The 23,470-nt window shown below is 38.4% G+C and overlaps 1 protein-coding gene across 1 annotated transcript; it reads left to right on the top strand.

The window, feature by feature from the left end:
- Positions 1–2,338: 2,338 nt before the first annotated feature.
- slc6a3 (solute carrier family 6 member 3) lies at positions 2,339–22,711 on the top strand. The gene is made up of 16 exons (XM_020710025.1): positions 2,339–2,715; positions 3,534–3,646; positions 4,134–4,344; positions 5,016–5,147; positions 10,431–10,647; positions 12,768–12,906; positions 13,052–13,186; positions 14,049–14,152; positions 14,764–14,888; positions 15,056–15,168; positions 15,294–15,422; positions 15,637–15,736; positions 16,897–16,997; positions 18,848–19,015; positions 19,128–19,199; positions 20,457–22,711. Exons 2-16 carry the CDS (start codon positions 3,590–3,592, stop codon positions 20,478–20,480), a joined length of 1,827 nt encoding a protein of 608 aa, XP_020565684.1. The 5' UTR covers positions 2,339–2,715; positions 3,534–3,589; the 3' UTR covers positions 20,481–22,711.
- Positions 22,712–23,470: the final 759 nt, after the last annotated feature.

The following is a 23,470-nucleotide window of genomic DNA, read 5'->3' as shown; positions in this document are numbered from 1 at the left end:
CGAACGAAACTCTGTACAAATACCAAACCAAAGACAAAAGAGACACGTTTTGGTCATATTCAATACAGTTAATGCATAGAAAACGCCTGAAACGAGGATAAAACAGATGTTGCTCTCTGATTGGTGCTGAAGGTTGGAGATGATTTGATCAGGTAGCTGTCAAGGGTTTGTGGTTTCTATTGCCATTTTTTTTGCGATATAGATGTCGCCATGTTGGAGCCAAACAACGTTGGTAAACAGGGGCTATGTCCGAATTCCTTCACTTCTCACTACGAAGTGCACTATATAGCGCGTTCGCCATTTTGCAGTGCTGTCCAAATCTACAATTTCAAAATCCTGTGCCCTAGACATTTCCCAGAAGTCTCTGTGAAAAACCAGTGTACTTCGATGCTCACTGGATTGGCAAATACATACCACAATGCATTGCATTTGAACAATTTTTGCAAATAAATTTGTATATAATTGTATTTTTTTTAAGTAAACAATCATCGTTTTCATCATCAGAACTGAGTGGATTCATAAATGGTCGTCGCAAAACGCTCATATCACTAAGTTTTTCTCTTCATGAATTCGGTGACGTCGTATTCGCCATTTAAAAAAAAAAAAATAGAAAAAAGGTGTAAGCACAGTGTCCGAATTGCTTTTAAAATCCAGGTCACGAAATAGTCCCGGACTATATAGTATTTTAGTTGCTTGGTATTAGGGTGGAAATTCGGAAACAGCCAGTAATTGGGTCGAGAAAGTCTGAGCCACCGTTTCTATGGCAACCAGTCCCACCAATCAGAAGTGAGCTTGTTGGAGGTCAACTACAACTAAAAGCTGTCAAGCGTGTTTGACGTCAGACCACATACGTTTCTTGAGGCATCTGTTTGGTCTGTTTATGACTTGAATAACCTGCAAAAAAAAAATGAAAGTCCAGTGGTCTTACTCTTGCACAGTCAACATCTCTCATTATTGGTTTTAAAACTAAGTACTGACATAATGGCCAAATTGAAGTTTGTCTACCAGTGCTATCAATAAGAGAATTCATTGACTTTTAAAGAGGAAAAGGGATTTGAATTAAATTCATGTTTTCTAAAGAATGTCTTGTCAGCCTGGTGTATGCTGCCTCTACGATACTGATCATAAAGGTCAATACCACCACCCTCTCACCAATATTTTAGCAGACAGAGCTCCTAAGACGTTTTTTTGAATCTCTTTTCTTTCCCTTACCCTTTTTCACCTACCTCCGCCCTTCCACCCCTTCCATCTTCAACCCCCCCCCCCCCCCTACCTATCATTACCCATCTTCTCTTCGGGTCTCAGCTGTTGCTTTTATGAAAACAAGACACTCGATTATGTCCGCCGCACCATTTGTCGAAGCTCCATACAAAACCTCATAATTCCAGCACGGCTTACATCGACCCAACAATTTCTGACATGAGGCCTGAGGCTTGAGGGATGATTGCACTTTAAAGGTGCATCGGTGACATTGTGGAGGCTGCAGATTCACGGATTAGTGGTCAATTGATCACAATGACTGGCTTCTATACAAGAGTCTGTCTGGACACAAAAGTGATCATAAATCTTTCTCTGGTGAGTGGGCTAAACATGTTATTTGATGGCGTGATCCAGTTTTTTGGCTGAGATGAGAAACCATCAGGTGTCAGGAATTATTGGATTACTCTGATTTTTATGTTTATTGTTTTTAGCATTTTTATTCGTATGTTTATTGTTCCTTTTATGTATGAATTAATGTGCATTTTTATAGTCTTGTTATTTGGACCTTAAGTCTGTAATACATGTGTTCTATTCTGTTCTGTTGTATTGTTATCGAGAAACATTTTTAAACCAATAATTTGCAAGTTTTTATTTCTTTTCTTATATCAAACTACAAAAATTTATGTACAAAAGTTGCTATTTTTGTTTTTGAAAAACTAAATTGTCAGACAATGGTTTTGAGTAACTTTTGTCCATAAATTATTAATGTCTATAACCAGATTTAACTCTTCTTCTTTAAACAATTGATTAACATTACTGATAAATCTTAACAGGATATCTGTAGCAACAATTTGCCATAATCGATCATAAAGTTTGTCTTAAAATTTAATACAATTCCCAGAAGAATAAATAATCCCTGATAATGATTAATTTTAATTGCTAAATATATTTTTTAAATTTGCTATGGGGCAAATATTAAAAGAAATGTTCAAATAAATGTCCTAACCAGCTAAAAAAAAATGCAGTTCTGGGTAAAAGAGGAGGGGTGCCGTGAGGAAGGAGGGAGGGAGGAGAGTGACGGTGATGGGGAGTGTTGATTATCCCTCATATTTCAAGAGAGGTCCCAGCGACACATCTCCATAAAGTACCTTGGGGTACTCTGGTCGTTGTGCGTCTGTCTCTGGATCCCCAAAGGGGTGGGAGGGTTTTATTCAGATCATAACAGATTGACTGCTCTTGATTTTTCTTTTTCCTTCTGTCAATTTTGCTCATCTTTTTGTCTCATCCCCTGAAAAATCCTGACTCTTTTTTTGTTTAGTTTTTTATAATATTTTCTTTTTTTTTATGCTGAGAGTATTTGCTTTTGTTTTAGTTCAAAACTGAACTTAATTTCAGCCCTGCAGAGAAAAACAACCTGCAACAGTTTGCAGCGCATTGAAAAACATAATTAGCTCTGGAATTAATTTGCCATAACCAGCGTCTGGTGGAGCATTGACCAACCACGTTTTCCTCCAGGTAAGTTTGGTCACTTTTCATATTTTACTTCAATTATAAGAATACTTTTAAGTTTTCTAAATATTTTTTTATTTGTTATTTTTGTGTTATGTACGGAAGAAAATGTGTCATACTGAATAAGTGAGTTTTAAATAAAATAAATTCTTTGTGAGGAAATTTTAAATAATTAAGTATCATAAAAATGTTACTAATCATTTAAAAATATTCAACATTTTGTGTTTTATTTTCATATTTTCAAAACAAAGTTTATTTTTTATTTTTTGTAGTATTAAAGTTTTCTTTAAAACCATCAGGCTTTAGAAAGCCTGGTTTAAACAAGGCCTTAAGCTGTTATGGATCTATCGTTTTTTGCTATGGGTGTGGGATGAAAAGGTTGCAAAGATGACAGTGAAAATCGGTGCAAAATGGCGATCAACAAGTGTGCAACAAACGTGACTGATGACCAGCTGAAGATGCTCTTCCATCACGCTCACTTACTCTGCGTGGGTCTCATCGCCTCTTGTTGTTTTTCTCCATTCTCTGCTTGTTCGTTCTATATTTTATCAAGCAACTTTAAAACTATAACTAAATTACACCCTGCCATTTATGCATATTGAAAAAAAAAATTCTTGTTTGTGTGTGTTTTCAACCAGAATTGCTGCTCTAAAGTCGGTCTTATTCACTATAATTGCAACTGTTTGTGCAACAGTTTGTTACATATATTTGTAGCTCTGACCCCATTTCACATAAAGGGAATACCTAATTTCTCTTCATATCCTTTCTGATGTGCTTTCATGAGCTGTCAGCTTCATTTACCTTTCCTTCCTCCTCATAACCAGGCGTTTCACAAACACAGTTTTTGCAGCACCCTTCAAAGGAAATCCCTGCTGAAGAGATGTCCTCAGTCATAGTCCCCGAAAAACCTTCGTCCAACACCATGGGTCCCAAAGAGGTCAGTGCAGAAAAGAGACGCATGACAGAGTCATTGCAACCAACACTTTTTGAATAATGGTGCAACTTTTTTTGTTTCACTGAGCTGTTTTATTAAAAATGTTTGTCAGAAACTGCTAACACCGCTAAAACAGCCCTCCAAGAAATAGATACAAATTTGTAAAATTTTAAATTGGGGGGAAAAAAAACCTGACAATTGGATAAGAAAAAAGGTCTTACCAAGATTTCTTATTTTAGAAAAGATTTCTAGGCAATAAGATTTTTTTTTTCTTACAAAACAGAATAAATAAATTTGTCCTTAAACAAGAATCTTAAGATTCAGTTTTTCACATGAATTTAGGATTTTTTTCCAAAATATTTCTTCCAGTTTTTCTGGTTTCCCCATCCTTAACTTGCAAAGCGGTCACATACTTTGGCCTTTAAGGAATGTTTAAAGCCTCAATTTCAAGCCACATTGAATGAGGTAAGATGTTCTCCTGTTCCGTCAGGTGGAGCTGATCCTTGTCAAAGAGCAGAACGGGGTTCAGTTTACTTCGACCACCTTAGTGACTCCAGCTGCACCGCAAACGAGCCGCAGTGGCGAGGAGGAGAGGGAGACCTGGGGGAAGAAAATCGACTTCCTCTTGTCTGTGATTGGATTTGCCGTGGACCTCGCAAACGTCTGGAGATTTCCTTACCTCTGCTACAAGAACGGAGGAGGTGAGAATGAGGGGGAAAAGGCTTGTCCACTAAACTCTGTGAATAAAGCTAGATATACATAAAAAAAAGAGTCAACTACTCCAAACATGCCCAGAATTTAGTCTGTTGTTGCAATAGAAAAATCTTATCTGCAATATGTAGACATCACATGGTATTTTAGATCTTTGTATACGCACGTTTGTAGCCCTTCCCAGTAAACAAAATGGGGAACCGTCACAGCTGTTCTGCATAGATTAGCTTTAACAATCAGTATCAGTAATTATGGCTGTTTAACATAGAGCTCTCATTGGGTTAAGAGCCGTAAATGACACTGCAAGCATGGTCAAAGCTGGCAGGCAGTGAGTGACGAAAGATTTACACATTTCTCTTTTTATGAGTACATAGAAACACTGTGAGGCTGTATAGTCAATTCCTAAGTGCAACTTTAATTTCAGATGAATTATATATAAATACTTGTACCCACTTGATAGATTAACAGTCGATAGATTGTTAGATGAACAGTTTTAACCTAAACCTTGTTATGTTTTTCTCTTCTTGTCATGTCAGGAAGCTCTTTAGAAAAATAAAGTGATGTAAACCGAAACATAAAAGGAATTTTTTTGACTAAGTGAAATCCAATTTAGTGTTTCATTTTGGAACCTTGCCGTGTGTGTGTGCGTGCACATTTTCAGGTGCTTTCCTGGTGCCGTACCTGTTCTTCATGCTGATAGCAGGAATGCCTCTCTTCTACATGGAGCTGGCTCTAGGACAGTACAACAGAGAGGGGGCTGCAGGGGTCTGGAAGATATGTCCCATATTTAAAGGTCGGTGTTTTCACACAAATGTGTACAAAATCAAATGTTTCTATTCTGTTTCTTGATGAGGGTGATGACAGTTGCACTCCTTCAGCTATGGGAAAATCAAATTTAAGACAGATTTTAGATATATTTTAAGATAAAAGATGTACACAAAAAATATACTCCGTATTAGCCCAGTGTGGGTCCTTGGGCAAGGCTGTTCACGCAACTGCCAAACTATGTAGCCACAAAGGGGCCCAAGTCTGGGTACCCTGTGCCAGTCCCAAGCCTGGATAAAAGTACAGGGTTGTGTCAGGAAGGGCGTAAAAATCTCTGCAAAACCACCTACGCACTTTGCGGAACCAACCTCAGGCTTCCATGGTGTCATTTCTGATAGTTAATTGTCCCTTACTTATACCATGGTCCTGGATTCTGATTGGCTGTTGGGCGTGTATTAAAAAGTGATAATCCAGAGTGTGAATGCATGCCTGAAAAAGAAGTTCCGGTCACGTAGCTTAAATGTTATACATCAGTGCGCAGGCTTCTTTAAAACAAACTTTAGCTTCATCATCTCAACAAAAACAAGCGGTAAGAGGTGAACTTTTCTCTCTGAACTGATGCTTTATTTAACCATCAGGATGATCAGCATAGATATCCCTCTCCTGTGCAGCTGCCGTTGTGGTCGGTGCCGTGACATTGGCATTTGTTTTAGCAACTATTACAAATAAATGACTCATAAACACATTAGTAATGCTTGTTCATATAAATATGAATCTTATTATAAGGTGTTACCATAAGATTTAATTACTTATTTAAGGTTTTTAGCTCAAACCTTTTGTTTTTTTTTGTTTGAATTTTTCTTATTCAATTAAATCCTCTAATCAGTCTGTTAGTTCAAATGAATAAACGTGATCTCTCGGCTTATGTTTGGATTCCATTTGTTTTTTTGTTTGTTTTTTTGCGTTTTTCCTGGTCGGCTGTCGGTTGTCTGACAGTGGAGGCCAGCCCTTGACGTCTGCATGTCTTTCCTGTCTGCCCACATGGCTGCCTGTTCACGTGCGAGTCTCTTTTGTCCCCCTGTCTCCGTGGTGAGCAGCGACAGCCACTACTTATCCCCCTCAGAACATCAGGTTTTGCTGGCACTCAGATGGAAAACAGATGAAAATTGGGCTTTTAGACTCCCGTCCTGATTGTCCAGTTGAGCTGCGTTCTCTCAACACATTATTAAGCAAAGAGCAGTTCAGGAGAAATGCCATTCAAATATGCCCAAATGAAGAAGAAACATGTTAGGAACAGAAGATCGCAGCTAGTAAAAAAAAAATTTGGCAAAGCTTGTTTTAACAATTTATGCTTTTATACCCTTAATAAGTCCTCCTTTTGGATGTATTATAAAATATTTTGTGCTACTTCCTTCAAATTTTTCCTTCAAGGTTACAAAGAAAACAGCTCAAATTCGTTTTAGCACATTGCTTTGAACTAGAGACTCAACGAAACCCTTTTGTTGAGTCACAGCTGGAAGTTATGTCTGCGACTTGTGTGAAACCATGCCCTTGTGGTTGTGAATGTTGCCCACACGTGTTGCTCCATGTCTTCCTGCCAGTCTGCCTCCTTGGTGTGAACATGTGCCGTCTGCCAGAGACCACGCTGAGTACGTTGACGTTTTAATCACACGCTTCACTCTCCTGCCTCCCAGCAGGGGGAGAACAGTAATTATTCCAACGCACGGACACATGCCCATATTGACAGTAATTATTCTGATCAACAAGCTGATTTCCTCTCAGGATCAATGCATCTGAAGAAAAGGACGGAGAAGCGGATGTGGAGAGATAGCATGGCTGCATGTGGTGCTAATAAGAGGAATCGCTTTGCGGACAAATGTCACAACTGCATCACAAAGCTATCAATAAGGCACAGGGATGGTCCGGCTTCTTTGCAAAGGTTAAACTAAAATTCAACCTCAGAAGAGCAGACACTGTTCCAGATTTATATAAAGGGTAGATAAGGTGATAATTAAGGCATGAAACCTCAGTTTTCAAAGTTAAGTCTCTTTTTCTGTGCGACCTAAAGATGCCAACTGAAAGATGATGCTGTCAGTGGGAGATTACTCATTTATCAGTGACTTATAGGGATCTCAATGAATAAAAAGTAAATCCCAGTTCAGTAAATTAAAGGACTAGTTCTCAATGCATATAAGGAAAAAAGACACACCAGAAAATGGACTAATTGGTGTTCCCTATTTTTTTCTTATTTTTGAGTTAGACATCTGTTATATTGTAACAAATGTTCTATTAACTATATCATTGAGGTGAAATCGGATTTTGCTGTATTTCCGGGATTGACGTTTACAGAAAATGATTAAAATAAAAGGCCTTATTTCAATTTTCCAGGTTTTTTCTGCATTTCCTTGGTGAAATGTGTAATTGCGGCTGCTGTGCTGTTTACAAGGAGTTTGATAATAGTATGTAAATATAAGAAAATAACAGAACTAACAAACTGCTTGCGGTGCACAACTGTGGCTGTTTTAATAAAATCTTTAGGGCATCATTGTAGGCAACCTGTAGCTTCCTCATGCTGGATGCCCTATAATTGGTCCACAAGTGGGCAGTATACAGTGGTTTGCAGTAAGTTTTGAATAGAAGGATTTTAAGTTTAAAAGCAGGAAAATTCAATGTAACATCATCCCTTGTACGACAAATCAACACATCACGTTGACTGGAATTGTATAAAATATCATTCTTAAAACCAAATTCAGAAGAGACATTTAAAAGTTGTTGCAATCCGGAGCTGCTGGTGCTAAAAACAACTAAATCATCTGCATACATAAGTTGAGTTAATTCAAAACCACCAACCATGTGACCGGTATAACAGGCATTCAGATCCTTCAACAGGACATCTACATACAAGTTAAAAATGAAGTTGGGATAAAATACCTCCTTGTCTTACCCCATTGGCTAAACCAAACGGAGAAGAGACACCTGATCCCCACCTAAACATCATGTTCTGATGGGCATTCCAGGGGGCTAGTAGTCTTATAATATACCACGTTACACCACGATTTTTCATTTTCATAAAATGTTTGGTGGGATTTTCCCTACAATGCTAGATGTGTCAATAAAATGGTCAAATGTATGCATGACATTAGTCACTTTCTAAAATCTCACCAAATTATGTTCTTTTAGCATGTCACTGCTCACAATCCTTCTGGGAACTCTCATGACAATTAAGTTAGTGTTGCTCACAGCAGCAGTCATCTTAGAGATGGTTAGTTACAAATTATATGGAGTCCTATTCCTTATGGAAATAAAGTCTAGAGACCAATGCGATACAGAAAGAAGCTGACCAACCATCAAAATCCTTAAATTAAAAAAAAAACTTCTGAATCAATATACTACAGTCTTTATACTTTTGGTACTACTGCCTCAACGATCTGACTTTCTCTGTAAAAAAAAAAATAGTAAAAAAAAAACGAAAGAAAAAAAATCAGGAGAAGAAACAAAAAATGATCAATCGTGGTGTTTCTCAATCCTGGTTCTTGTAGAACACTGTCTTGCATATTTTTAAACCTACCCTGCTCAAAGACACTTGATTATGTTTACTGCCAGAATGACGCTTCAGCAGAGCTATGGTAAGCTGAAACCAACATGGGAAACATGCAGAACAGAGTTCTAGGGTTGGGAAATACTGAGCTAATGAATCCCACATGAAAAGTTCCTTCCAATTGTATACTTGTCAAGGAGACACTGTTACTGTTCTGACTTGGTTCAAGCATTTAGAAAGAAGTTGTTGACAGATTCTATAGTAAGTTAAAATACATTAAATCAGTATTTCTACTTTTCTACCTAAATCACATTGAGTTTTATAGATGCTGGCTCACAATTCCATAGAAAGGTCCCCAATCATTAATAGCAGAGGTCCCCAACCTAACCGGTACAGGCTCATGGGTCACTTGGTACAAGACTCTTGAACCAAGTGACCCATGAACCTTAGATTATTCTCCTTTTGTTCATTTCTTATTAATTAATGTTATTTTTCAAGGAGCTCAATATCAAGAGGCCCCACAAGACGAGACATGTTAACTACGCCAAACTAACTGGGAAAGAATGCTGCATAGACCTCAAATATGAAATTCAAAGTAATTTTGATAAAAATGCCTTTAGGTGTTTTTCTGTTCTATTTGAAGAAGTTAAAAGTATGGCATTGCAACAAAAGTTCATTTGCATTTAACGTTATACGGGTTCAAAGACTGCAAGCTGATTGGTTGACCATCATAAATATTCACCTCACCAAATCAGGCTTTCTGTGCAAAAAATCTGGAACCCCTGTGATAAAAATAGATGGATGAGTCTGCTTGAATATATGAGGCCAATGCAGACTGACTTAACTGTGGATTCCTATGTATTGTCATTAAGTCCCACTCCAATGAAAATGGTGGTTTTGGTGTTTTAAACATGTTCTTGTGGTATGTTTCTCACAATGGAGGACATGTATAAGGAAAATTAAGCTTAAAACTGGGTTTCTGAGCATTTCTTTATTCAAATCATTGTGAACCATGAGCAGACAAAAAATGTTGTTTGAAAAACTTGTAGTTGTAACTTAGAAGAAGCTACTATCAGAAGGCTGCAAGCACCCTCCTCCGCTTTATTCAAATCGTTTGACACCCAAGTAGATAGTGTAGATGTATTGTAGACAAATAAATCCATGTCCTTGTTTTCCTTGACTGAACTTTAAACCTTACTGCTGGAAGGCTCCAATAGTGCTCACAATTTATTTTTTTTGCACTGCTAAAATTAGGTTGGGTTTGTGAAGGGTTGTAAGCTAGTGGGAGAGTTTTCATGTGTTTTTTAGTTTTTTTTGTCCATTTTTTCTATGTATTTTTTTTTTAAAGCGCTGGACATCTCATTTGCTGCCACTTGCAACTTGTTTGCTGGTTGAAGAGCTGTTGGCAAGTTTCTTTAGTTTTATGTCAACTTCTGCGTTCCCTTTTTCAATTTTGACTGAATATGTTTATTTTTATTTCTACTAAAGATTCACCGATTAATGTTCACTTTGGAATTTTGAGTTATTAACTTAGCAACAACAAGCTTTTTTTTTTTTTTTTTCAAAGTTAAGCAAAACTTTTGCATCTGGCAGTTAACACGTTCTTATCGCATAAGCATAAGTACACAGAGGCTCTCTTGTGGCACTACCTGAATCAAAAGTTACTGATAGATCTTTGTATACAGTACATAATCATGTGTTAGTCTTAAATGCTTTCTACATTATTTGTCTTTTTATAATACATTAATACAAAAATATATGTTCTCCTGGCAGGTGTGGGCTTTACAGTCATCCTAATTTCCCTTTATGTTGGCTTCTACTATAACGTCATCATCTCCTGGGCCCTCTTCTACCTGTTTTCATCGTTCACCTGGGAGCTACCCTGGGTCCACTGCAACAACACCTGGAACAGTCCAAACTGCTCCGATTGGGCTGACAACAACACAGTCAGTGACATTTACACTGCCACACCGGCTCAGGAGTACTTTGAGTAAGTTTTCATAGCTCTAAGATGCTTTGATCAGCGTTTGTAGCCATGCAGTAGTTTAGTGCTGAGTTGTATGGGAGGTCTGTTTCTATTCCTGCAAGTCTACAAACAACAAGATGTGGTGCCAGTCGTCATATCTACCTAAGCTATGCTGAGTCAGTCCAATAACCTGTCCTTTCCTTACAATGATCCCATCACTTTTAATTGATGTCGCTTCTCTCTTTATAAAGCTGAGCAGGTGTCTCCATTTCAAGCAAGAGGGGGGAAAGCGCCTAATTCTGACAGTAGAAGGCATTTCGTCCAGAATAGCTGAAGTAGCCGTCTGCTATTTACACGAAGCCACCTGCACATCACCACAGCAGATGAAGCCTTTGGATCATGTGTTTAGCGCGCTCTGCAATTATCAAAAACACGACATGAAATATGGCATTAAACAGTCTTCTATATCATCGATGTAAGACTGTTTATAAATAAAAGATTTAAAATTAACTGTTGAATAAACCGATTCTCTGCATCAGTTACAAAGAAAACAGCTCAAAAAACAACAAAAATCGAAAAGCTGATATAGATTGGAAGTTAGTTTTGTCTAATTTGCTGTTTTCTTGTGGAGACTCTTGCTTAGTAGTTATTCTCATATCCTTGAAAAAGTGGATATAGGTCCCAAATCAAAAAAATACATTCCATTATATGTGTTTACAGCTTCCCTCCTGTCCTTGTTATTAAAATATTACTGTGTGGTGGACTCTGTTACCATTTTTATTAGTATTTAAAGAGTCTAATTCTGGACTACATAGAACTGAAAGTGGATCTCGATGCAAATTAATCTTACAACAAAATAGCCATAATGGGGACCAATGCAACATAATAAACCAAAAGAAGTTGAAATGGTAATAAATGTGTTGTTGTTGTCATTTACCTTTGATTACAAAAAGATATCTGAAGAAACACAGAAGTCTTCCATATGCATTTTGCTGATTTAACACTGCCCTCAGCAATGCACATTCAAGCGAGACAGACCTGGCTGCTGACATCATTGACCAGAAGCAAAAATGAAACATATTACCTTGACCGTAACCCCAACTCTATACTTAACCCAAAAATGTTCAGAATTGTAGAAAAAACTTTTAATAAAGCTTAAGAAAGGGAAAAACTGTAACTGTTGGGGTTGCCAGTTAACATTACATTTTTCCAGCGATATGGGGAGGCCTCCAGTTCAGGTCGAGGGCTTCCGGTTCTGGGCATCTGCAGCCAGCGGCCACTTGGAATAAAATAAGCAATATGTAAACAAGCAAATATGTGCATTTCAGGCTTCCGCGTTTAAAGCTCTCGCGTTAATGTGTAGCTATGCAGATTTTCAAGACTCAGTCACCCAGCTATTTAACGTGGATTGAAAGTTAAACCAGGCTGAGCTTTGACCAATCAGGGACACAGATTTTGTAGTGACGAATGGGTGGCGTCCCCTTAATTCATGACAGTACCAACCGTTTGAAAATTGATGGTGGAGGAGAATTGAATGATTTGTGCCCGTCAAAATTATATGATACCAAGTCTGTCATGTTAGTGAAATCTGACTGGCTTCGACATTTCGCACCAAGCCATTTCCATTCACGGGTGACAGACATGCACTAGTAAACAGTAGAAAAAGTGGAAGAATCCTCTCTCTGCTCGTCCAGTGTGAACACCGTGGGCTTAAATGCGCATTCAAGAACCCGTGCCCGGTGTTTTTGTAGCTTACAGACCAATGTTGGATGACAATGAGTGCACTATGGTTATGTTCTACTAGACAGCACTTGAATTCCCTTTGGCAGCAGGATTTGCAAACAATTACATCAATTAGTTTGGTTAATATTAATTTCATGACCTTTTTTTTGTTTTTTAAATTAGCTCCATCAACATCGCTTATATATGCAGGAGAGTTCATATTTTGATATATATTCTCTAAATTCATTCTTTCTTAATGATGATTTGAACTGAACAGAAGGAAAAAATGGTTCTATTCACTAGTGGCTTATAGCAGGTCAGCTCTTCGTGACTGTGGGAGGGCTAGAAACTAAATTTAAGATATGGGCTTGCTGGTGTCTCAGGTGTGACCATGACATTTAACTGAATGTTCTCTTTCCTAGACGCGGGGTCCTTCATATTCAGGACAGTAATGGTATTGATGACCTGGGCCGTCCCCGCTGGCAGTTGACTGCGTGTTTGGCTGTAGTGATTGTCTTACTTTACTTTTGTCTCTGGAAGGGAGTCAAAACCTCCGGAAAGGTATGGCCCATTTACCGTCTTTGATGGCGTCAAAATCCAAAAGTCGAACACTATCTGAGTGTGTGTTTGCTGTCCTACCTCTCTGTAAATGCGAACATTGTGTTTCTGTGTTTAGTGTTGTCTGTATCTTATCTGACTCTTTCAGGTTGTGTGGATCACAGCCACCATGCCCTATCTGGTCCTGACTGTTCTGCTGCTGCGTGGAGTCACCCTGCCCGGAGCCATCGATGGCATTAAAGCCTACCTTTCCGTAGACTTCCTGAGACTCTGCGATGCCAAGGTGCGTGCCAACAGAGGAAAGTGGAGGGCAGTGAAGGTGCACAGGAAGCAGGGGATGAAGCTTGAGGAAGAAAGTGGTTTCTGAAAGTCACTTTAAAGGAATGCTTTGACATTTTAAGCATTTTTTGTACTATTATCTTGCTAACAACAGTATTGCAATATCGCCTTGAAATGGTAAACAATGACAGATGCATTTGCAATGCTAACACGCATACTTTGCATTAATAACCCACAGGTGCTGCAGTGGCTGAAGTATTTTTGAAAATGTCAGTCTTTATTGGAAGCAGTTGGAAAAAGGGTTGCTATTGGCCTTGGCAAAAAAAAAGAACAAAAAAAACACAACAAAAAGAATTGTGAAAATGCAACTATAGCCTTAAGTTGTATTATGCAGCTGATACAACTGTTGTGGCGTGTGTTAAACATCTGAGAGGTGCTTGTCCCTGCTTGCAGTGTGTTTTGAGCGATGAAGGACACACATTTGATGCAACAAACCAAGTTCAAAGACGCAGAGAAAATTGGTCACCTTGTTTTCTTTAACTGTGAAACCTACTATGCAATATTAATCCTAATAGTAGGTGTTTAGGTGCTTGACATGCAAACGTGCAGGACCAAGAAATCCAGTTCTGGAGAATGATGGAGAAAGCAAGATGGACACCGAGAGCGGCATTGGGGCAATTGGAGAATTAGATTAGATAGATGCACGGAACAGTAATTTGCAAAATTGCTCCCCGTATTCACAGGCGTCTTTCATCTACTGCCGTTGAAAGAGTTTCCTGCAATTATCTCTAATAATGGCTTTTTTTCGTCCCCAGTTCCTTTTGTTTGCCGCTTCACACAAGTGTGCTTGTTGTGTCGCTCCCCAGGTCTGGATTGAGGCAGCAACGCAGATCTGTTTCTCCCTGGGAGTGGGGTTTGGTGTGCTAATTGCCTTTTCCAGCTACAACAAATTCAGTAACAACTGTTACAGGTAAATCCGTGGAGTGGCTCGCAGGTGAGGAGATGCAGGTGTAGAAAGCGCAAGGGGGAAGGCTCTTGCAGTGCAAGCATGCAAACACACGCGCCTAAATATCAGAAACCTTTGAAGCTCCTCGAAACCCCCCAATGTTTTTGACGCCTTGCTGCGCGGGACAAAGCCGTTTCACCAACTGACACACACTTAAAAAATTGTCAGTTTCTCCACAGGAGTTTTTAATCTCCTGTGTTTTTTTTATTTTTTTTCTTCCACAAACTGACCCAGTCAACCTTGAAAACTCATGTATAGAGTAAAATTAGAAAATAAAAAATTAGCTTCTTTTTGAGTTGCAGACTTTATGGTTAATTTTTTTTTTGTTTTTTTTAGCCAGACATGCACAGGCCAACAAATTGACAATATTTCATTTCATTTAAGAAATCCTATAAAATAATCCATAAAAACAATCAATCATGGCTATTATACCTTACAGGCACAATCCAATAAACGTGTTTAAAGAAAACCACATTAAATATAGTCATGATAAGCCTAAATATATATATGTATGTATTATTTTACAGTTTTGTAATAGAATAGTTTCTCTTTTTTACCTTATGTCATTGTTGCAGAGATGCCATCATAACCAGCTCCATCAACTCTTTAACCAGTTTCTTCTCTGGCTTTGTGGTCTTCTCCTTTCTTGGGTATATGTCCCACAAGCACAACGTGGCTCTTGATAAAGTTGCTCGGGATGGTATGAAATTACGGAGCTCAACCTTCACACACCTGTTTTCTGTGCCATGATAATACATTTTTAATGGATATGTAAATCAGGCTGTTTTATTTCTGACTGGTATTCTGACTGATAAACTATTGGATTTGTGGATGTTTCTTTTTCTCACATGAGTTTTTGCTCCTCAGGTGCCGGCTTGGTCTTTGTCATTTATCCAGAAGCTATTGCAACATTACCTGGCTCGTCAGTGTGGGCAGTTATTTTTTTCATTATGCTGCTGACTTTAGGCATTGACAGTGCTGTGAGTATGAGGCATTCAAATCTGAGATCCTTGTCAGTGCTTATCGTAATCCTGATAGACTCTTATGCAACACCCTAAGAGTTTCTGAGACTTTAAGGTGTGTGTCTGTGGTGGTTCTGTTGCAGATGGGTGGGATGGAGTCAGTGATCACAGGGCTAATTGATGAATTCAAATTCCTTCACAAGCACAGGGAGCTGTTTACTCTCTTTATTGTTGTTTCTACCTTTCTGATATCCCTCTTCTGCGTCACAAGTGTAAGTCTGGAAGCAATTCTTTTTCATAATAGTATATATTTTTGAACTCTTTTAGCCTTGAGACTTGCAGTTATGTTTCCATCCAACTCTTTTTAAAGTATGGAAGGATAATGATAGTATGCCAACATTATTCATTTGTTCATTTGGTTTTCCTTTTTAATCAGAGCATCATAATATAGATTTCTACAAACCTTTTTTCTACTCTGAATTTCAGGGAGGCATGTATGTTTTTACTCTGCTGGACCACTTTGCCGCAGGAACATCGATTCTCTTTGGAGTGCTTATTGAAGCCATCGGCATCGCTTGGTTCTACGGTGAGAAAGAAAGGCAATAGAAAAACAACTGATTCATTTGTTTTCATGGCCAGCAATAAGGATGTTCTATTATGGACATAATAGGAAATTTGGGGGTGAAGGTGTTCTGTGCTTCAGTTCAGTCTGGTGCTATTAGATCAAAGTGTGCTGCAGCTAGAAGGTCTATTTCTTCCAATAGTTTGGGCTTCTTCATTCTTTGCCCCAAAACTCCGTGAGGTTAATGTTTCGGTGCTATTGATGTGGTCCTGATAAAGGGAACAAATGTAACAAATTTTGACTTCTACCACTCCGACATCTGTGCTCACTCAGCAGTGGTGAGGCTACAACAAAAAGAAAATTGCGACGAAGGATCAGGCAGTCCAGTACGAGCTACTAGCCGAATAATATCAACTGTGACGGATTTTGCGAAGTGATAAAAAATTTAAAAGGCAGGAGGGAAGAGTTTTTACAGATTAATGGCACCTCAACATTCTAAAACATGGGAGAAAAAGTATTACCCTTAACTTATAAACACTTACAGGGTATAAAAAAAATCAAAGTAAAGGTCTTTGAGAACAACTGACCGGAACTTTAATCAGGAGTTTTCTTTTTTTTTTTTTTTTTTTTTTTTTTTAAGAAATGTATGTTCTCGTGTCATCTGAGCTTGACGGTAGAGAGGTGGATAAGGGCCCAAATACTAAGAAGGCCGTAGGCGAAGGAGTCGGCATATTGCCCCACTTTGGTGGGTCCTGACCTTGGCAAGGCAGATAAATCAAACCCAGGTCCTGGAGGGAGTGTCTGTAGGCCTTTTATTTCAATCTTCATAACTACCGGTAAATACCCTTTGACCCCATGACTGCTGTGGTCTTTCACTCTGCTAAAGCTCATTTAGCTGTGTTGAATACTTGGTCGTCAGTAAAGATATATTCCCCTGCAATGACAGATGCCGTTGATTCAGGTAACCACAAAAACGAAAAAAAAAGATACTTGGATGGGAAAAAGCTTGATGGTATAGACTTTCAACTTTGTAATGATCCAATTTTATTTTTCATATTTTCATCCTAAAATATTCAGCTTTTGGAAAAATGCACCAAAATATGGATATATTCTTTTTTAATATTTGCATAAGACAATATTTGCTTTAACTGAGTGCCTAAGTTTATATTTTATTTCTGCTTGAGGTGTTGATCGTTTTAGCGACGACATCAAGGAGATGATTGGGCATCGACCAGGCAGGTACTGGAGGCTTTGCTGGAAGTTTGTCAGCCCATGCTTCCTTCTGGTGAGTCATACTATCCACAAACAAGGGAAGACAATAAAGAAAAACATAAGTGGATAGGGTAGAAATGTGAATGTTGTGTTAATATATTTAATTCATATTTTCCATCATGACAGTGGCAATTTGTCAGTAGTGCATTTCCCACAAAGTCTATGGAAGTTAGAAAGTCACTACTGTGAAAGTGATTTTCAATTTAAGTATGAATGTAGTTCTGAACATGATTCCACAGTTTGCTTTTGTCTTATTACCTGTAAATGGGTAATGCCCGCAAATTCACCAGTAATATTTAGCAAATTTTGTCCATTTTCCACACAAACTCAAAGCTACTAATTACCTGACATCGGTACAAAAATAAATAGTAATTTGTAATAATTGTGACCTTTTACACACCCCGTATTTTCAACAGGTAAAAAACGTTTACTTATTTTCATAGAGAAAATGATAAAAAAGATCCCCTAGGTTGATTCTTGTTTTTATTTTTCCCATTTTGAATTAGTGTGGGTCACAGAGACACAGAAGTAGCGGCAGAATGAGGCTTTTGCGGCAGCACAGAATGCGTACCGTGATGTGAATGAACCTAGACATGGAGACGGGATTACCAATGCTTTTGTAGAGCTTTTTAAAATAAATAAATCCGATCTCTAAACATCCTCTGTGTCTTCCATGCAATGCAGTGAGATAAACACAGACAGAAACGTGAAGGTTTTGGCTGTAAATCCAAGTATTGCTCACATCCGTGTTTAAGAATGACTTATCACGTGAATTATTATTTTGTGGGAACAAATTCATTATTTTTTTACCCATGTCAGGTCGCAGGCTCAACTTGTGGCTCTTTTATCTCTCATTAGCTGCATTTCCATTGACTATGAAATAAAATTGCCTAAGGAAAACACAACAATTTCGGAAAACCTTTTGTTCTTGAAGGGAGTGGGTTTTTTTAGGCATATTGAAATTGACACATTTTGCAAAACTGCAATGGAAACATGAATTGGTAAATGGCGTACACTTGTATAGCGCTTTTCTACCTAAAAGGCCCAAGGCGCTTTACAGTCACAGACCCATTCACCCAGTCACACACACATTCACACACTCTGCTGCCGAACACTGGCGCCAACCTCTCACCAGAGGCAGGGTGGGGTTCAGTGTCTTGCCCAAGGACACTTCAACACATGGGTGTGCAAGTCTGGAAGCGAACCTGCAATTTTACGATCATAGGTCGACCGCCCTACCGCTGCACTACGGCCGGCCCACAATTAAATGAAATGAGTCTTGTGACCAACAACCGGATGGCAATGCGCTTCTTGGTAGAAACTGCACAGCGGGCGCCACATAGGTCACAGAGCTCATCAAAAGTTGAGCTTGTCATGAGGAATTGTTGGATCCACAGCTCATCTGTAACATCACCAACCACATTTTCCCCAACTCGCTTCATCTGTAGCCGTCTCCAAGTGTACTTGCCACTGCAGATGATCCCAACATCTCCTTTGGTAGATGATGAGCGCTAGTAGTGTGGCAGGAAATTGAATCTGCTGTAAATCAAAGTATTGTTCACATCCGTCGCCATGTTTTTGAATGACATATGGTGTGAGTTGGTTTATTCGCACTCATGATTTAATTGAAACGGTGTAATTGCTAAATTGTGTTTTTTTCGACATTTCTAGTGGCTCTTTGGCTTTGCGGGAAATGCAAACAATTAGAAAAAATAATTGGTTTATGGATACAGTTTGCCATTCATGCTTTGATTTTTAAAATGTCAGATAAAAATTATGGTGAAATGTTTGGTCTACTGTCAGAGATGTTTATTGTGAGAATAAGCTTAAAGCACACATGTTTTCATGACATTTTTTCTCTAGTTTATGGTTGTTGTGAGCTTTGCCACGTTCAACCCTCCAAACTACGGCTCCTACATGTTCCCGCCGTGGGCTAACATGCTGGGGTGGTGTCTGGCAATGTCCTCCATGACTATGGTTCCTCTCTATGCCATTTACAAACTCTGCACACTGCCTGGAAAGTTTTGCCACGTAAGTTTGAAAGATGTATTCCTAAAAACATGAAGGTAAAGTGGGCTATTGAGCTTTCTTCATTGGTCGGTTTTTGCTCAAAGAGGGGCTTTAACTGCCTTTTCTTTAACAGAGGTTAGCTTATGCCATCACCCCTGAAACAGAGCATCATCTAGTGGACAACGGGGAAGTTCGGCAGTTCACTGTAAGTGTTCCCTTGTTCCTCGTATCACAATACACTCTAAATATCACATCACTGCAAGGGATTATTTGAAGAATGTTGTTCCCCTGTTGAAGAGCCACTCCGATGAAAATAGTTTTGGGTGTCCTTAACATGTTCTTGTAATATTTTTTTCATGTTGGAGGATATATTTAAAGAAAATAAGGCTTCAAATTTCATTTCTAATATCATCTTTATTCAAATTGTTGTCAATCAGAAGCACCCGGTTGAAAAAAGCTTGTAGGTGTGACATCAAAGCTACTACACCAAGCTCCGTCCTCCGCTTCATTTTGATGCATCCTTTTGTAGATCCATGCACGTCTTTGTTTTCCTCGTCTTAGCTGATATCTGGCTCAAAACTGTACGCCTGGATTGCTCCAATATTGCTGGATTTCACCGGTAATGTTAGGCTAGGGATGTAAGGGGCTGTAAGCTAAAGGGAGAGAGTCTAAACAAATGGATGACGGTATGTGGCGGCAGGCTTACTCCACGCCAACAGTCCCAACCACAGCTCAGTAGAGAGATCTGGCTGTAGACAAAGATGGCGCCTCACTTTATCGACCAGAAGCGGAAAGTATACAACTTACCTGAATCCTAACCCTAACCCTAAAGTGTTCAGAATTTTAGAAAAACTTTTATTCAAACTGAAAACAGGAAAAACTGTTACTGTTAGGGTGGCCACTTAAAATGAAGTTTTTTAAAATGATCTGGTTCTGGTTGAGGGCTTCCGGTTATGGACGTTGATGTCTGCAGCCATGTCCTCTTGCATCTCAGAGGCGGATTTCTAATGTACTCCTGCTGCTCTCATCGACAGTAGACCGTAGAAATTGTTTCGTATGGAATGAAGCTAATTCGGTTGCCTTTTTTCAGTGATATGGGCGCCGTCATTTGAAGCCAGGCAACACTGTTTGGTCCAAGTGGGTCTGACACATGTTTCTAGGGCAACTACTGTCGCCAATTATGAGTCCGCTTGTTCGAAGTCCACAACCTTTCCACTGAAAGCGGCTCGGGAGAATCTGTCAATCAAACGTTCGAGGCGAGGGACAGTACAGTGGGCAGCACATGCTCTTACTGAGGCATCTGATTCGTCAGTTTATTACATTATGATAATTAAAAACCACAGGCAACATTTTGAAAATAAATCAAAACATGATCGGAGTGGATCTTTAACCATTTTGCTTCCAACATTTGCAAGGTTGCATTTTTTTCATATCTTGGTCATGTCACTTGTTTGTCTTACAGCTGCGTCACTGGTTGGTCGTCTGAAAGCTGCAAAGAACAGAACAGAGCGAGTGACAGGAGGAGACAGACTGATGAAAGGGATGCGGGGTGGATGGATGCATACACAACAAAGGTCTGGCGAGCTAAGAAGAGGAAAGCCATTTATATTGATTACGGTGATGTCCACAGGCCGAGACACTTAGAAGTGCCAATGAATTAAAAAAAAAAGAGGAAACCCCCGTCACGGTTATAGCCGTGTCCTCTCTTTTCAAGATGTGTCAAACTCTGCATTCTCCACCCTATTTCTCCACAAGCTGGTGAAAGGAAGTCAGTCAAACAGTTTATGTGGTGTTCATGTGCTACATGCATAAATGCAAATGTTTCCAAATGCATACGATGCTAGTTTTAGCCTGCTAGATAGATATCCGTGAAATGTCTCCAAAACTTTCTGACACAAAAATGTAGTTTGTGTCAAGTGCATAATTGCACAGAATCAAACAACACAATCATTGATGTAAAGGGGCTACAAAAAAGTTGCTGTTTTTTTTTTATTTTGCTACAAAGATTTTAAACATTTTTAAGAAAAAGTTTTAATTTTTTCCCCCAATATGTATTAGCATTTGTAAGTCATAAGTGATTAATATAAACGGTTGTTTACCTACTTTCTAAGACTGTTATAAGGAAATGATATTTTCCGTATGTTTAAAGATTATATAATAGGTATAGGTCAAAAGTGACTGTTAGGCCACATTTTGCTTAAAAACTGTAATTTGTTGATGGATTTTTATTTCTTAGTTCTCTTATCTGAAATAATTTTGTCAATATAAAATACTAGAGGCATGTTATGAACTTTTCACTGACCTAGCTCAACAAAGATCCACCAGATCTGCAAAACATTGCTCTCTAAGTAAAAACATTCCTCTTTGAGTTATGTTATTGCAGAATTGCTGCCATTTTTCCATCCTCCTGTTTGTTTTACATGATGAACTGCAACCTGAAAGACTCCTTCTCAACAATGTTGGCACTAAAACAGTTGTTAGTATCAGCTTCGCTTTGTAATAATAACCCTTTCAACCCCCTTTTAAGACCTCATCCAGACAACAGAATAGTTTGACTTTTCACATGCAGCCATTCTCCTGCTACGTAATAGGTGTGACGGTTAAGCACACTTGGGAAAAACCTGCAAATACAAATATAGAATTTGTTTTTAAGAGCAGTGCTTTTATTGGCTAAGAGGAAAACCATGTGCAACAAAGCTAAAGCCACGTTTTTTAATGGTCCGGCCACAAGAAGTAATGCAAGAAATTCGGAACTGTTTTGCGAAGGATATATAGTTTCTAACAAGAAGTTAAGACATTGGATTAAGATCTGGCCACAACAAAACAGCATCACAGTAATAGAAAGCGCACATAGACAGGTCAGAATTGAAACAAAAATAACAAACACAAATGCGCAAGAGAATTTGTGCAAATTGGAGAATCCAAGCCGTAAAATAAATCCCCAGTGCTGACCTGAATATAGATTTTTACTGTTGAACCCAAACAATCTGAAAATGTAGAAAGGAATTGATCCTTCCAAAAACTGCAACAAAGGGTGTCAGTAGGTGGTAAAAAGACAGCCCACAGAAACAAAAACATTCTCTCAATGTCAAACTGAGCATCTCTTGTTGTCGGTGGTGTACGAGCATACATGTCAATCTGTTCTAATAATACCTTTGTTCCATTTATTTCATTCGAACCACCAAAGAACATAGAAATTTAAATATTGCTTCCTCGCATTGAAACATGTCAGTGCAAACTCCAGTCATTAAAGTATCTCTATACATTTTTTGGTATTGGGTTTATGTTTTAATTTTCCTTCTAGGGTTTACACCAACCTGTCCTCTGTGTTTAAAGACTGTTTAAAAAGCTGCTTTTTATCAAACTGCAAACTAATGTAGTCAATTAAGATTATTTGCATAAATATGTATGTGAAACTAAATGTAATGTAACCAATGAATTGTGTTGTACTGTACTGTAAGGTATTACATTGCAAGAGAAACAAATACTCTATATACATATTTTAGCCTTAAGAAGCTTCTTGAAAACAATTTCCAGACATCTATATGACTCCCACACCTGCCAGCTCTTCTCTTGTTACACACTGAAGGGTTCATTGCGTTCCAAGTTGTATGCCTGTGTTGCTGTGTTGTGTTTCGTGGTGTTTCTGACTGTATGACTTTGTTTTGTAATGTCAAACAAAGTATCAAAAATAAAACAGAGACACTTAAAAATGACTGTTTAAAAAAAACTGTCCGTTTATTTGACGGTTTCATGGCAGTCCTGGACTGTGGCAACCAGATTGTTTTTGCAATTCTTCTTTCTTACTGCCCCTTTGAGCAAAAATGTCGCCCCCAGCACAGCCTCAAAAACTCACCGAAATTTGATAAACTGCAATTTTCTTTGGATTTTTTGTTTCAGTGCATAAGTCTTTACCTTAGCAGGCTTTTTAGTTAAATGTAATCATTTTTTTTGGGTCATCCCTCTAGCCATTTACGGCCTCTTCGGTCATATTTTGGCTATTCTTTTTTAAAATAAAAAAGAGATTATCTCTCTCCAGACATATCCACTTAATATTCTTAATAGGTTTCACATCGTATCCGTGAGGACTAATATTAACTAACTGGGTGAGTCAGCATTAAATGGAATCAGTGTTCAATTTAGTGTCAAGACTGTCAACTGCACTGCCAATCAGGGGTAAAACACAGAACTGTATCAGTGTTTAGACGTATAAACATGAGGGTTAATTAAAAAAATTCCCTGATCAGATTATGCTTGCCCCCAAAACAATCTGCAAGTATATTAGGATTTTGAGCATGTTTGTTCCCGTCTTTTATGATTTATTAAAATTTGTAGTCACAGAAAAAAAGATAAACCTTTTATATAGAAAAATAATTTGATGATATCATAGTAAAAGGATTTAATACATCAAAATAAATCAAAGTGTGTGTCTGGTGACATGACCTTGCCTCCATTCGCAGACACTAATAATCCTCA

Source organism: Oryzias latipes, chromosome 16, assembly GCF_002234675.1.
Source record: "Oryzias latipes chromosome 16, ASM223467v1".
Lineage (NCBI taxonomy): Eukaryota > Metazoa > Chordata > Actinopteri > Beloniformes > Adrianichthyidae > Oryzias > Oryzias latipes.
The sequence above is the reverse complement of the archived record's forward strand: the minus strand, read 5'-3'. Positions and strand labels throughout refer to the sequence as shown.